Source organism: Hyla sarda, chromosome 9 (assembly GCF_029499605.1).
Source record: "Hyla sarda isolate aHylSar1 chromosome 9, aHylSar1.hap1, whole genome shotgun sequence".
Taxonomy (NCBI): Eukaryota; Metazoa; Chordata; class Amphibia; order Anura; family Hylidae; genus Hyla; species Hyla sarda.
In genome coordinates, this window is record NC_079197.1 from 7,490,677 (window position 1) to 7,505,160 (window position 14,484).

General features: G+C 43.1%; 1 protein-coding gene across 1 annotated transcript in view; it reads left to right on the top strand.

Annotated features, from left to right (window-relative positions):
- Positions 1-14,071, top strand: part of LOC130291434 (ectonucleoside triphosphate diphosphohydrolase 8-like) — a 28,749-nt gene extending 14,678 nt beyond the window's left edge. The window contains 9 exon segments of the mRNA XM_056540153.1: positions 2,190-2,340; positions 8,749-8,872; positions 8,874-8,909; positions 8,990-9,023; positions 9,026-9,088; positions 9,091-9,218; positions 10,916-11,173; positions 11,255-11,365; positions 13,889-14,071. Of these exon segments, the coding sequence (XP_056396128.1) occupies positions 2,190-2,340; positions 8,749-8,872; positions 8,874-8,909; positions 8,990-9,023; positions 9,026-9,088; positions 9,091-9,218; positions 10,916-11,173; positions 11,255-11,365; positions 13,889-14,071 (1,088 nt within the window).
- The last annotated feature ends 413 nt before the right edge of the window (positions 14,072-14,484 follow it).

Genomic DNA, 14,484 nt, shown 5'->3' on the forward strand with positions numbered 1-14,484 from the left:
GCTGGGAGTTGTAGTTTTGCCACAGTATCACACAGACAGGCTTAGATTGCTGTCAGGAGTGACCTGCTCATCGATATCAATGGAATAACAATATCATTCCCACATATTAGAAAATAAGTCCCTGTACACACAACTTTCCTGCGGCAGGGAAAGGGTTCTAGTCCATTGTTGCTATAGTTCTGGGATTGAGCCAAGTTCCGACTATTAATCAATAATGTTTAAAGGTCTTAGAAAGTCAAATATTGACAGGGCGATCCGGGCCCAAGAGCAGCCAAAGGCAATCCATGTCCTGTATGATCTCACATGAGCGGCCGCGGCCTGGGGATCCCTCATCTCAGGGGATTCGCATTATAAAGGAAATGTGCATTACATCCCGTACGGTACCTATAAATAATCATTTGCTGCTATTTGTAGAAGTGACTCAAATGCATTGTCTATTGGGAGAGGAAGGTGTGAGATCCACTTCATGAGTCTAGAGGGGAAAGAGGGGTATGAAGGAGCCAGAGGGGTCTGGAGGAGGGGGACAGAGATTTCTGGAAGGCACAGAAGAGTCTGGAGGAGAAATATGATTTGGTAGGTGGAAAAATGGAGTCTCTATGGGACATAGGAGTCTGGAGGGCAACAGAGATGTCTGGAGAGGAGAGCCGAATTTTAAAGAGACAGAGGAGTCTGGAGGAGAACAGAGGAGTCTGGAGGAGGACAAAGGGATCTAGAGGAGGACAGAGGAGTCTGGAGGAGACAGAGTAAGACAGAGGAGCCTGGAGGAGACAGAAGAGTCTGGAAGAGGGGGGCAGAGGTGTTTGGAGTAGCCAGAGGGCTCTGGACAGGTAGAGATGAGTCTGGAGGGGAACAGAGGTATCAGGAGGAGGGGGACAGAGGTATCAGGAGGAGGGGGATAGAGGTGTCTGGAGGGGACAGAGGGATCTAGAGGAGGACAGAGACGTCTGAAGTGGACAAGGGAGTCTGGAGGGGACAGAGGAGTCTGGAGGGGGGGGCAGAGGAGTTTAGATGGGACAGAGGAGTTTGGAGAGGACAGACCAGTTTTGAGGAGACAGAGGAGTCTGGAGAGGACAGGAGTCTGGAGAGGACAGAGGAGTCTGGAGAGGACAGGAGTCTGGAGAGGACAGAGGAGTCTGGAGAGGACAGGAGTCTGGAGAGGACAGAGGAGTCTGGAGAGGACAGAGGAGTCTGGAGAGGACAGAGGAGTCTGGAAGGGACAGAGGAGTCTGGAGAGGACAGGAGTCTGGAGAGGACAGGAGAGTCTGGAGAGGACAGGAGTCTGGAGAGGACAGAGGAGTCCGGAGAGGACAGGAGTCTGGAGAGGACAGAGGAGTCTGGAGAGGACAGAGGAGTCTGGAGAGGACAGAGGAGTCTGGAGAGGACAGGAGTCTGGAGAGGACAGAGGAGTCTGGAAAGGACAGGAGTCTGAAGAGGACAGAGGAGTCTGGAGAGGACAGAGGAGTCTGGAGAGGACAGAGGAGTCTGGAGGGGACAGAGGAGTCTGGAGGGGACAGAGAAGTCTGGAGAGGACAGAGGAGTCTGGAGGGGACAGAGGAGTCTGGAGGGGACAGAGGAGTCTGGAGAGGACAGAGGAGTCTGGAGAGGACAGAGGAGTCTGGAGAGGACAGAGGAGTCTGGAGGGGACAGAGGAGTCTGGAGGGGACAGAGGAGTCTGGAGAGGACAGGAGTCTGGAGAGGACAGAGGAGTCTGGAGAGGACAGGAGTCTGGAGGGGACAGAGGAATCTGGAGAGGACAGAGGAGTCTGGAGAGGACAGAGGAGTCTGGAGAGGACAGAGGAGTCTGGAGAGGACAGAGGAGTCTGGAGGGGACAGAGGAGTCTGGAGGGGACAGAGGAGTCTGGAGGGGACAGAGGAGTCTGGAGGGGACAGAGGAGTCTGGAGAGGACAGAGGAGTCTGGAGAGGACAGAGGAGTCTGGAGAGGACAGAGGAGTCTGGATAGGACAGAGGAGTCTGGAGGGGACAGAGGAGTCTGGCTTTGTCTTATTTCCCTTCTTCCCATTGAAAACAAATGTGTTATCAGCCAAACCAAGTGTGTATATGTATGGGGGGGGGGGGGGGGGGGGCTGGGGACATCACAAGGGACAACTGGTGGGATCCTGGAGGTCTTCCTGACCGTGGACATAGTGGACAGTGTATGGATCACAGACATGTATCATTTCACCCGCAGGGTCAGGACTTTCTTCTTATGCCGATAATCCGGCCCAGGCTGGGGAGGTCCTAAAACCCTGTATGGACGAGGCCCTACGAATTATTCCTTCAAAACAGCATCGGGAGACCAGGACCTTACTGGGAGCTACAGCCGGGATGAGGCTACTCAAGTAACGTATAAATAATATACAATGTATTATACAGCCGGGATGAGATACAATAATAAATATACAATGTATTATACAGCCGGGATGAGATACAATAATAAATATACAATGTATTATACAGCCGGGATGAGATACAATAAATAATATACAATGTATTATACAGCCGGGATGAGATACAATAAATAATATACAATGTATTATACAGCCGGGATGAGATACAATAATAAATATACAATGTATTATACAGCCGGGATGAGATACAATAATAAATATACAATGTATTATACAGCCGGGATGAGATACAATGTATTATACAGCTGGGATGAGATACAATAATAAATATACAATCTATTATACAGCTGGGATGAGATACAATAAATAATATACAATGTATTATACAGCCGGGATGAGATACAATAATAAATATACAATGTATTATACAGCCGGGATGAGATACAATAAATAATATACAATATATTATACAGCCGGGATGAGATACAATAATAAATATACAATGTATTATACAGCCGGGATGAGATACAATAATAAATACACAATGTATTATACAGCCGGGATGAGATACAATAAATAATATACAATGTATTATACAGCCGGGATGAGATACAATAATAAATATACAATGTATTATACAGTCGGGATGAGATACAATAAATAATATACAATGTATCATACAGCCGGGATGAGATACAATAAATAATATACAATGTATTATACAGCCGGGATGAGATACAATAAATAACATACAATGTATTATACAGCCGGGATGAGATACAATAAATAATATACAATGTATTATACAGTCGGGATGAGATACAATAAATAATATACAATGTATCATACAGCCGGGATGAGATACAATAAATAATATACAATGTATTATACAGCCGGGATGAGATACAATAAATAATATACAATGTATTATACAGCCGGGATGAGATACAATAAATAATATACAATGTATTATACAGCCGGGATGAGATACAATAAATAATATACAATGTATTATACAGCCGGGATGAGATACAATAATAAATATACAATGTATTATACAGCCGGGATGAGATACAATAAATAATATACAATGTATTATACAGCCGGGATGAGATACAATAATAAATATACAATGTATTATACAGCCGGGATGAGATACAATAAATAATATACAATGTATTATACAGCCGGGATGAGATACAATAAATAATATACAATGTATTATACAGCCGGGATGAGATACAATAAATAATATACAATGTATTATACAGCCGGGATGAGATACAATAAATAATATACAATGTATTATACAGCCGGGATGAGATACAATAATAAATATACAATGTATTATACAGCCGGGATGAGATACAATAAATAATATACAATGTATTATACAGCCGGGATGAGATACAATAAATAATATACAATGTATTATACAGCCGGGATGAGATACAATAAATAATATATAATATATTATACAGCCGGGATGAGATACAATAATAAATATACAATGTATTATACAGCCGGGATGAGATACAATAAATAATATACAATGTATTATACAGCCGGGATGAGATACAATAAATAATATACAATGTATTATACAGCCGGGATGAGATACAATAAATAATATACAATGTATCATACAGCCGGGATGAGATACAATAAATAATATATAATATATTATACAGCCGGGATGAGATACAATAATAAATATACAATGTATTATACAGCCGGGATGAGATACAATAAATAATATACAATGTATTATACAGCCGGGATGAGATACAATAAATAATATACAATGTATTATACAGCCGGGATGAGATACAATAAATAATATACAATGTATTATACAGCCGGGATGAGATACAATGTATTATACAGCCGGGATGAGATACAATAAATAATATACAATGTATTATACAGCCGGGATGAGATACAATAAATAATATACAATGTATTATACAGCCGGGATGAGATACAATAAATAATATACAATGTATTATACAGCCGGGATGAGATACAATAAATAATATACAATGTATTATACAGCCGGGATGAGATACAATAAATAACATACAATGTATTATACAGCCGGGATGAGATACAATAAATAATATACAATGTATCATACAGCCCTGCAGATCTGTGATCAGAATCATATGATTGGATAATAATAATATATCTTGCTAATATAAGGGGCTGTCCCTTTAAATGCGTTATGAATCAAGCATTGCTATAATAAATGGCTTATATTTATACAATGATATCTATATCTGCCGTGACCTCTGACATCACCGTCCGCCAAACGTCCTGATCAAATAGTTTATAAATTGTCTGAGTAATTGTGCAAATTAAACACCCTTCCCATTGTCAACAATGGGTGTCACCGAATTATTTACATCCAGGATGTGCAAAAGTGCTCCATCGAAAACACAGGGTGCTTCTGCCTGCATATATAAAAGGGTACTCCGGAAGAAAAAAGGTCTTAAATCAACTGGTGCCAGAAAGTTTACCCGATTTGTAAATTACTCTTATATAAAAATCTCAATCCTTTCAGTACTCATCAGCTGCTGTATGCTCCACAGGAAGTTGTGTAGTTCTTTCCAGTCTGACCACAGTGCTCTCTGCTGACACCTCTGTCCATGTCAGGAGTAGCAAATCCTGATAACAAACCTCTCCTGCTCTGGACAGTTCCTAACACAGACAGAGGTGTCAGCAGAGAGCACTGTTGTCAGACTGGAAAGAACTACACAACTTCATGTGGAGCATACAGCAGCTGATAAGTACTGGAAGGATTAAGATTTTTATATAGAAGTAATTTACAAATCTGTATACTTTTCTGGCACCAGTTGATTTGAAAACACTTATTTTTTCTAAAGAGTTCCCCTTTAAGGTACCTATACACCTTCATTACCTGTTAAGTGCTCGTTTGGCCTACAATTATTCCTCCTGATCCCACCTATACATATGCATGCTCAGCTCATCTGGGCATTCATGAGTTTTCAGTGGGAAGAGGATATTAAGAGGAATTTAAAGCTCTATTTAAAGGGATACAACACTTTCATAAAAGGTGAATATGAAGAATGGAGGAAACGCTCTAATATGAATCCTCTGCCGATTTGGCTTTCCTCTAAACCAGTGGTGGCTCCCAAGAGTGTCATTAAGAGAGGGTATAATTTATGAGTGTACCTGTCACCATGAAAATACTATCTAATCCAGTGTTTCCCAACCAGGGTGTCTCCAGCTGTTGCAAAACTACAACTCCTAGTATGCCCGGACAGCCAAAGGCTGTCCGGGCATGCTGGGAGTTGTAGTTTTGCTACAGCTGGAGGCATTCTGGTTGGGAAACACTGATCTATTCCATCAACATAATGTTATAGAACAGGAAGAGCTGAGCAGATTGATATATATCACTGTGGAAAAAGCTTTAGTATAACACTCTGTGCTTAAGGAGTCCAGTGAGCGGTCCTATCACTGAGTGACACCGTTAACTGGAGCAGGGATTTCAATTAACACACCAAGTTATACTAAATCTTTTTCCACAACGATATATATCAATCTTTTCAGCTCCTCCTGATCTATAATATGGTGCCAACAGATTAAATATGAATTTCATGGTGAAAGGTTCCCTTTAGAGGGGTACCCCGGTGTAAAACTTTTTTTTTTTTTTTTTTTATGAACTGGTGCCAGAAAGTTAAACAGATTTGTAAATGACTTCTATTAAAAAAAATCTTTATCCTTCCAGTACTTATTAGCAGCTGTATGTCACAGAGGAAATTCTTTGCTTTTTTAATTTCTTTTTTTGTTTTATCCACAGTGCTCTCTGCTGACACCTCAGTCCGTGTCAGGAACTGTCCAGAGCAGTATAGGTTTGCTATGAGGATTTCCTCCTGCTCTGGACAGTTCCTGATACGAGCATCAGGTGTCAGCAGAGAGCATTGTGGACAAGACAAAAAAGAAATTCAAAAACAATAGAATTTCCTCTGTAACATACAGCTGCTAAAAAGTACTGGAAGGATAACTATTTTTTAATAAAAGTAACTTACAAATCTGTTTAACTTTCTGGCACCAGTTGATTTAAAAAAATGAAAATGTTTTCCACCGGAGTACCCCTTTAAGTCCTGGTTAGGAAAGGCAAATACAGTAGTCGTGCTGCGTTACCTGCAATTATAGAAACAAGGTGGAAAAGATTTCGTAACATTATTAAGATATCACCGCACTGTATCTATACACCGTAATGATGTCACCAATGGCCTTGGTCGGGTATTGACAGCAATATTACAGTGATCCTGTTTGACCCCAGATAAATTATTTTTCCAAGCTTTGTAAGCAAAATAGATTATCTTGTACAGAAAGATTATTCTGTCTCCAAAATCAATTCTTCAAGCATTTCTTACAACTTAGAAATTGAATTTTAAGCGATATCACTTTAACAGCTTATACAGTGGCCATACTGATTTTCAACTCGAACCCACCACCATTTTCTAGGGTGTTTTTTTTTTTGTCTGAAGTCCTATGCCTTACTATCAGGCTGCGGAATTTGCCCGGGACTTTTAAACATCCTGCCGAATGTCCATGTGCAGAGAATAGTTAGTACTGTACAGGATATAAGGACGGGATATGAAGATGAGATATGAGGTCATGGTATAAGGTCAGAATATGAGGTTAGGATATAAGGACAAGATATGAGGTTGGGATATGAGGATGGAGCATGAGGTTGCATATGAGGACAGGATATGAGGAGGGGATATGAGGATTAGATAGGAGGACGGGATATGAGGATTAGATAGGAGGACGGGATATGAGGATTAGATAGGAGGACGGGATATGAGGATTAGATATGAGGAGGGGATATGAGGACGGGATATGAGGATTAGATAGGAGGATGGAATATGAGGATTAAATATGAGGAGGGGATATGAGGACGGGATATGAGGACGGGATATGAGGTAGGGATATGAGGAGGGGATATAAGGACGGGATATGAGGATTAGATAGGACAGGATATGAGGAGGGGATATAAGGACAGGATATGAGGATAAGATATGAGGATATGAGATAGCTGGACGTCAGGATATGAGGATGAGATATGAGGTCATGGTATAAGGTCAGAATACGACATTGGGATTATAGGACAAGATATAAGAACAAGATAGTGGCCGGATATAAGGTCATGATATGAGTTGGGATAGATGATGGGAGCATGAGGTTGCATATGAGGTGGAGTAGAGTATGAGGACTGGATATGAGAAGGGGATATGAGGATGAGATATAGAGAACGAGATATGAGGACAAAATATGAGACAAGATATGAGGACAGGATATGAGGACGGGATATGAGGACAAGATATGAGGACAGGATATGAGGACAGGATATGAGGACAAGATATGAGGACAGGATTATGAGGACGGATATGAGGACAAGATATGAGGACGGATATGAGGACGGGATATGAGGACAAGATATGAGGACAGGGTAGGTGGACAGGATATGAGGACAGGATATGAGGACGGGCTATGAGGACAAGATATGAGGACAGGGTATGAGGACCGGATATGAGGAGGATAGTATGAGACGGGATATGAGACGAAATGAGGAACAGGATATGAGGACAGGATATGAGGATGAGATATGAGAACGAGATATAAGGACAAGATATGAGGATGGGATATGAGGACAGGATATAAGACGATATTGAGGACAAGAGCATAATTGTTGCTTTTCCGCCCCCACAAGGTGTAGATAGGAAGACTGTCCAACCGCGGGTGCTCTGTTATAATATCAATAAAATTATAATGTTTATTAGTATTTTTTCATGGCCTTATGTATTGTAATCAAGTAATTTCTCAGATGCCAGTTATGAAGAGGATCACGTATTGTCCTTAATAGTAGCCGTATTGGTTATGTCCATAATAAGATATTTATTGTACAAATCATTATGCTTCTCTATTGTTTTGTGGGACGGCTCCAATGTAATTACTCTACGTTTATAAGTTGCAGCTGAGAAATCATTGGCCATATTGGTTACCATGTCCGTAATAGAAGGTGTGATACAGATTAAAGGGGGCACTCCACTGCCTCAGCGTTCGGAACATTTTGTTCCAAGCGCTGAGTGCGGGCGCAGGGGCTCATGGCATCACGGCCACGACCTATTGTGGCGTCACGTCACGCCCCCTCAATGCAAGTCTATGGAGGGGGCGTGGCCACGCCCCCTCCCATATACTTGCATTGAGGGGCGTGGCATTTTGTCACAAGGGGCGTGGCTGTGACTTCACGAGACCCTGCGCCGCACTCAGCTTTTGGAACAAAATGTTCCGAACGCTGAGGCAGTGGAGTACCCCTTTAAACTTTTGGTGCTCGGTGGGATAAACTCTCATACTCTATGTTAATAGGCTGCAGAACGAGACCAAAACACAGAAAATCTTCGATGAAGTTTCCAAAACTCTCGGTCAGTATCCGGTGAACTTCCAAGGAGCTCGGATATTGGATGGTAAAGAGGAAGGCTCGCTGGGATGGGGTCACCGTCAACTATCTCCTGGGAACCTTCATACAGGTCAGTGGTGGAGTCCGTCCATCCCATCTAGTTGTTACTGACGTCCATTGCTGATCCCATTGTCTTCTCCTTTGGTGCAGTATTCTTATATACAGAGCTGGACACATCCCAGACAGCTCAGATGTTCGGCGCCATGGATCTCGGTGGGGCCCTCCACCCAGATGACTTTCCACCTTCAGGGATATTGAAGACAAGAACACAGAGATGATCTTCAGACTCTACGGCTACGACTCCACCATCTACACCCATAGCTACCTCTGCTACGGCCAAGACCAGGCGCTGAAGAGCTGCTGTGTGCACTTTATTCAGGTAAGATTTCCTTAGTTATACAAGACTTGTTCTGACCTCTGACCCCCGTTCGGTTCACGTATACAGGTCAAACATGAGACTGCACCTCCCAGGGACATCCACAGACATTTCGGGCCTGGCGCCTCCATTCACTCTCTATGGACTGCCGAATGCTCTACTTGGCTCCTTGTGGTGAACAGGCACAGTTTATAGGGAGGGTCATGATGAGGGTAGTAGTCCCCGAAGTAGTCTGTGTCCCCATACAAACAACTTTTCAATAGAAGCTGTTCATCTTTAGTGTTGAGCGCGCATATTCGCAATTCAAATATTTATTTTTCGCGAATATGGTGAATATAGCACTATATATTCGCAATATATTCGGAATATTGTTTCCCCCCACAGAACACATCATAGTGATCTCATCCCTCCCCGGCTTCCAGCTTGTGGTCTGAAGAAGGCTCCTATACTATTTACTGTATTAGACTGGAGAGCGAATTTTCGCCAAATATGAGAATATGCGAATATTCGCGAATATCCTCATATTCGCGAATATTGTCACTAAAGAATATTAGGAGATAGATAGATGGATAAGATAGATAATGTGATAGATAGATAATATAGATAGGCAGATAGGTATCTACATGCGCGCACGCGCATGCGGAAATAAGCGTGAATATATCGAATATGCAAATTTAGTGAATACAGTGGTCCCTCACATACGATGGTAATCCGTTCCAATGGACCATTGTTTGTTGAAACCATCGTATGTTGAGGGATCCGTGCAATGTAAAGTATAGGACAGTGGTCTACAACCTGCGGACCTCCAGATGTTGCAAAACTACAACACCCAGCATGCCCGGACAGCCGTTGGCTGTCCGGGCATGCTGGGGTGTTGTAGTTTTGCAACATCTGGAGGTCCGCAGGTTGTAGACCACTGTTAGAGAAAGTTGTACTCCACCTGTCCCCGCCGCTCCGGACCGTCACCGCTGCCCGGATGTCGATGACGTCGATGCAGAGGCGCCGACGATGCAGAGGACCCCGAAGAGGACGCTCCGGAGCCCCGAGGACATGTGATTGACCATCACCGGACCACACGGGGCACCGTAAACGGCTATCCGGGGGTAGCTGAAGCAGTCTGCGCTGCCGGATAGCCGTTTAAGCGATGGCCCCGACATAGAAAAGCATCGTATGTTGATGCTGCCTTCACCATGCGATGGCCTCTGAGAGTGATCGTATGCTGAAATGATCGTATTTCGGGGCCATCGTAGGTCGAGGGGGTCACTGTATAGGCCGAATATTAATCCATATATTAGCGAAATATCGCAAATTCGAATATGGCATATGCCGCTCATCACTATTCATCTTACACAAGGCCCTGGAAAAAGACTTCTGGTGGTATGGTACAGCTTTAAAGGGGTACTCCACTGCCTCAGCGTCGGAACATTTTGTTTCAAATGCTGGATGCGGGCTGCGGGGGTCGTGACATCACACCACACCCCCTCAATACCTTTTTTGGCACCAAACTCGTAAATTTTGGCAAACCCCCCCCCCCCCCCCCCCCCCAAAACTCTCACATATTTCATATTTTCAAAGCAGCAAAAGAGACCTTTGAAAATGTGAGGGGAAAACAAAAAAATCACTGGACAGAAATGACAGAGTTTTTGAATATCTCCCCCAATGTATCACAAATGACAGTAATCCTCTATGTTCCTCTCCAGAATCAGGTTGGAGGTAAAGTCCAGCACCCCTGCTACCCCAAAGGTTACTCCACCACGGTTCTTCTGTCTTCGGTCTACAACAGTCCCTGCGTCTTCTCGTCCCCGGACAATATGGAGGCCAATGTCACCGTGGAGGGGACCGGGAACTCCTCGGAGTGTCAGCGCTCGGTCAGGGAGATCTTTAACTTTTCAGCCTGCACCAATACGTCGTGCTCCTTCAATGGAGTCTACCAGCCGCCGGTGTACGGAGAGTTCTACGTGAGTAATTGAAGAAGATGGTAGAAGATGAACGATCCTCGGTTGTAGGGTTCCACCGCCATGTCCTCTCCTCTCATTGCAGCGTTCTCCGCCTTTTACTACACCTTCAACTTCCTCAACCTGACGTGTGGACAGTCCCTGAGCGAGGCCAACACCACCGTCTGGCAATACTGCTCCAGTAACTGGAAAGAGGTGCGGACAAGTCGGGGTTTATAGGCTGTGATATAAGATCATTTCCCTAGGAGCAAATATGGGACAGCCAGCGGCTCTGCAGACAGTATCACACATAGATACACTAGATCAGAAGACAGTATGATAGGATTAGATACACCAACTCAGCAGACTGTATCATATGGAATATCGTAGAAGAATCAGGTCAGCAGACAGTATGATAGGATTAGATACACCAACTCAGCAGACTGTATCATATGGAATATCGTAGAAGAATCAGGTCAGCAGACAGGTATGATAGGATTAGATACACCACCTCAGCAGACTGTATCATATGGAATATCGTAGAAGAATCAGGTCAGCAGACAGTATGATAGGATTAGATACACCAACTCAGCAGACTGTATCATATGGAATATCGTAGAAGAATCAGGTCAGCAGACAGTATGATAGGATTAGATACACCAACTCAGCAGACTGTATCATATGGAATATCGTAGAAGAATCAGGTCAGCAGACAGTATGATAGGATTAGATACACCAACTCAGCAGACTGTATCATATGGAAATATCGTAGAAGAATCAGGTCAGCAGACAGTATGATAGGATTAGATACACCAACTCAGCAGACTGTATCATATGGAATATCGTAGAAGAATCAGGTCAGCAGACAGTATGATAGGATTAGATACACCAACTCAGCAGACTGTATCATATGGAATATCTTAGAAGAATCAGGTCAGCAGACAGTATGATAGGATTAGATACACCAACTCAGCAGACTGTATCATATGGAATATCGTAGAAGAATCAGGTCAGCAGACAGTATCACACATGATAAGCTGGGATACACTGACTCTGGAGACTATTTCAGGGAGTTATGCTCTGTTCACCACGTTCGGAATTTCCGAGCCGAATTCCGCCCAAAATTCCGGACGTGTGAACATAGCCAAATGGGTAGAGATTACGGAGCATCCGCACTGAATGGATAGCCGTCTATGAGACTGTGCATTCCCGTGCGGTCCTAGCACTCTCTCGATCTCTGTGCGGATATTCTGAAGGAGTGAACATAGCCTAAGGGTTTTAGATAAGGACCCATCTCAAGTACAGGCTAATGCTTATTTAGCACGTTTTATCTCTACAGTGATCCCTCAACTTACAATGGGCCTCAACATACAATGGTCTTTTTTGGACCCATCGTAACCTTGAAACCAGACTCACATACAATGTACAGACAGTACGGATCTGTGAAACGTGTCCACAACTGGAGGAACCCAATCAGAATGGGCATTCACTGGTAAATCACCTGTATTACTGAAGTGCATGCACCGACTGGCGGTCTGGTAGCGCCCCCCGCAGTACAGGGAGGAACTACAAGTTCTGTACTACTCCTTACCTGTGCCAGGGTTAGCTGCTCCTTTTGGACACCAAGTAAGGGCGGCTCCATTTTGGGACACTGTGTTTACTGTATAGGACCCTAAAGAAGCTCCTGTCCTCTACATAAACCATTGTTTCCCAACCAGGGTGCCTCCAGCTGTTGCAAAACTACAACTCCCAGCATGCCCGGACAGCCGTTGGCTGTCCGGGCATGCTGGGAGTTGTAGTTTTGCAACAGCTGGAGGCACCCTGGTTGGGAAACACTGACATAGACAGTGATTTACAGCTCCCAGCAGATCTTTCTTACTTTTTATATGTATTAGTTATCTACTTATTTTTCTTTAATCCTCACTTTTTTTTTCCTATGTTTGGATGACAGTTTGGGGCTTCAGAACCAAGTACCAGGTTTCCATAGAGTTATGGTCTCAACATACAATGGTTTCAACATACAATGGTCATCCTGGAACCAATTAATATTGTAACTTGAGGGATCACTGTATATGGGCCACATTGTATGTTGCAATAAAATTGGGGTTCACTGGATTATTGTTGGTATCTGTCCCTTCCAAGACATTCTTCTTGGGTAAGTTTTATCAATATTGTTATAGGCCTCCTTAAGTAGTTGTATGGGGTACATCTTAGCAGGAAACCTCTTTTGTCAGTACTTATGTTTGTTTTTTTTTCCAAAGTAACATCCTCTGTGCAGTTTTTTCGCACTCTTTTTTTATTCTCCATAAGGGATATTGGTCCCCCCAGCTCTTATGGTGCCTGCTGTCAAGTGTTGGAGTCACCAGAATTGATGTACGGGAATCTCGTCTCCCTTTGAGGCTAATTCCAAATCGTAAATTTCAATATTGGAGGCTGAGGAGTTGGGTGAGCATGATTCTCTAGTCACTTCTATTAATAATTTTGGTAAATAGGTTGATCTTCTCATAGTTACCTGGTCAGGAAAACAAAAAGACGTCGTCTATGTATCGTCTATACACCAGTACATGTGATATGGCATGGTTAGATACCCTAGCATAGCACACAATGGGACATGTTTGGCTCTGATACAGCAACAGTGCAGACAAATACACCAGATCACCAGGCAGTATCACACATGGTGAGCTTGGATACTATTCCTAGCTTCCCCTTATTAACATGCTCTTCTCCTTTTGCCTTAAGCTCAGCACCAGTTTCCCTTCAGAGAACCAGCGGCGCCTGGTGGAGTACTGCAGCTCAGCCATGTATATCCTGACGCTGCTCCTGGACGGGTACAAGTTCAATAGTATAACATGGAAGAACATACATTTTGCTAAGCAGTGCGTGCCGGGAAGTATACACAGAGATATATATAGAAAGCCATAAATTACTCTTGATAAGGCATCTCTAGTGTATTATCTGTGAACTGCTATAACCTTTACATTAGGTTTAACCATTATAATCTCCACCTGAGACCTGATTTATTAAGATGACTGTAATGTTTCCCACACTGCCGTAATTCACGGTATCAACTACTATGCTCAACTGAGAAGATCACTACTATATGTGGGGGGCAAGGCAAGGAGGAGTAGGTGCTGTGCTTCTATGGCCAGAGAAGTAAGGGAGGAAGAACTTGTGTGTGCACTGCTGGCAAACAGCCCAGAAATTGAGAGATTGAAAAAACAAAAAAAAGGTTAGAGATCGATCATGTGTTTAGTGAGCTGGTTCATATATATAAGTGGTTTCCAAACTGTGGAGCTCCAGATGTTTCAAAACTACAACTCCCAGCATGCCCGACA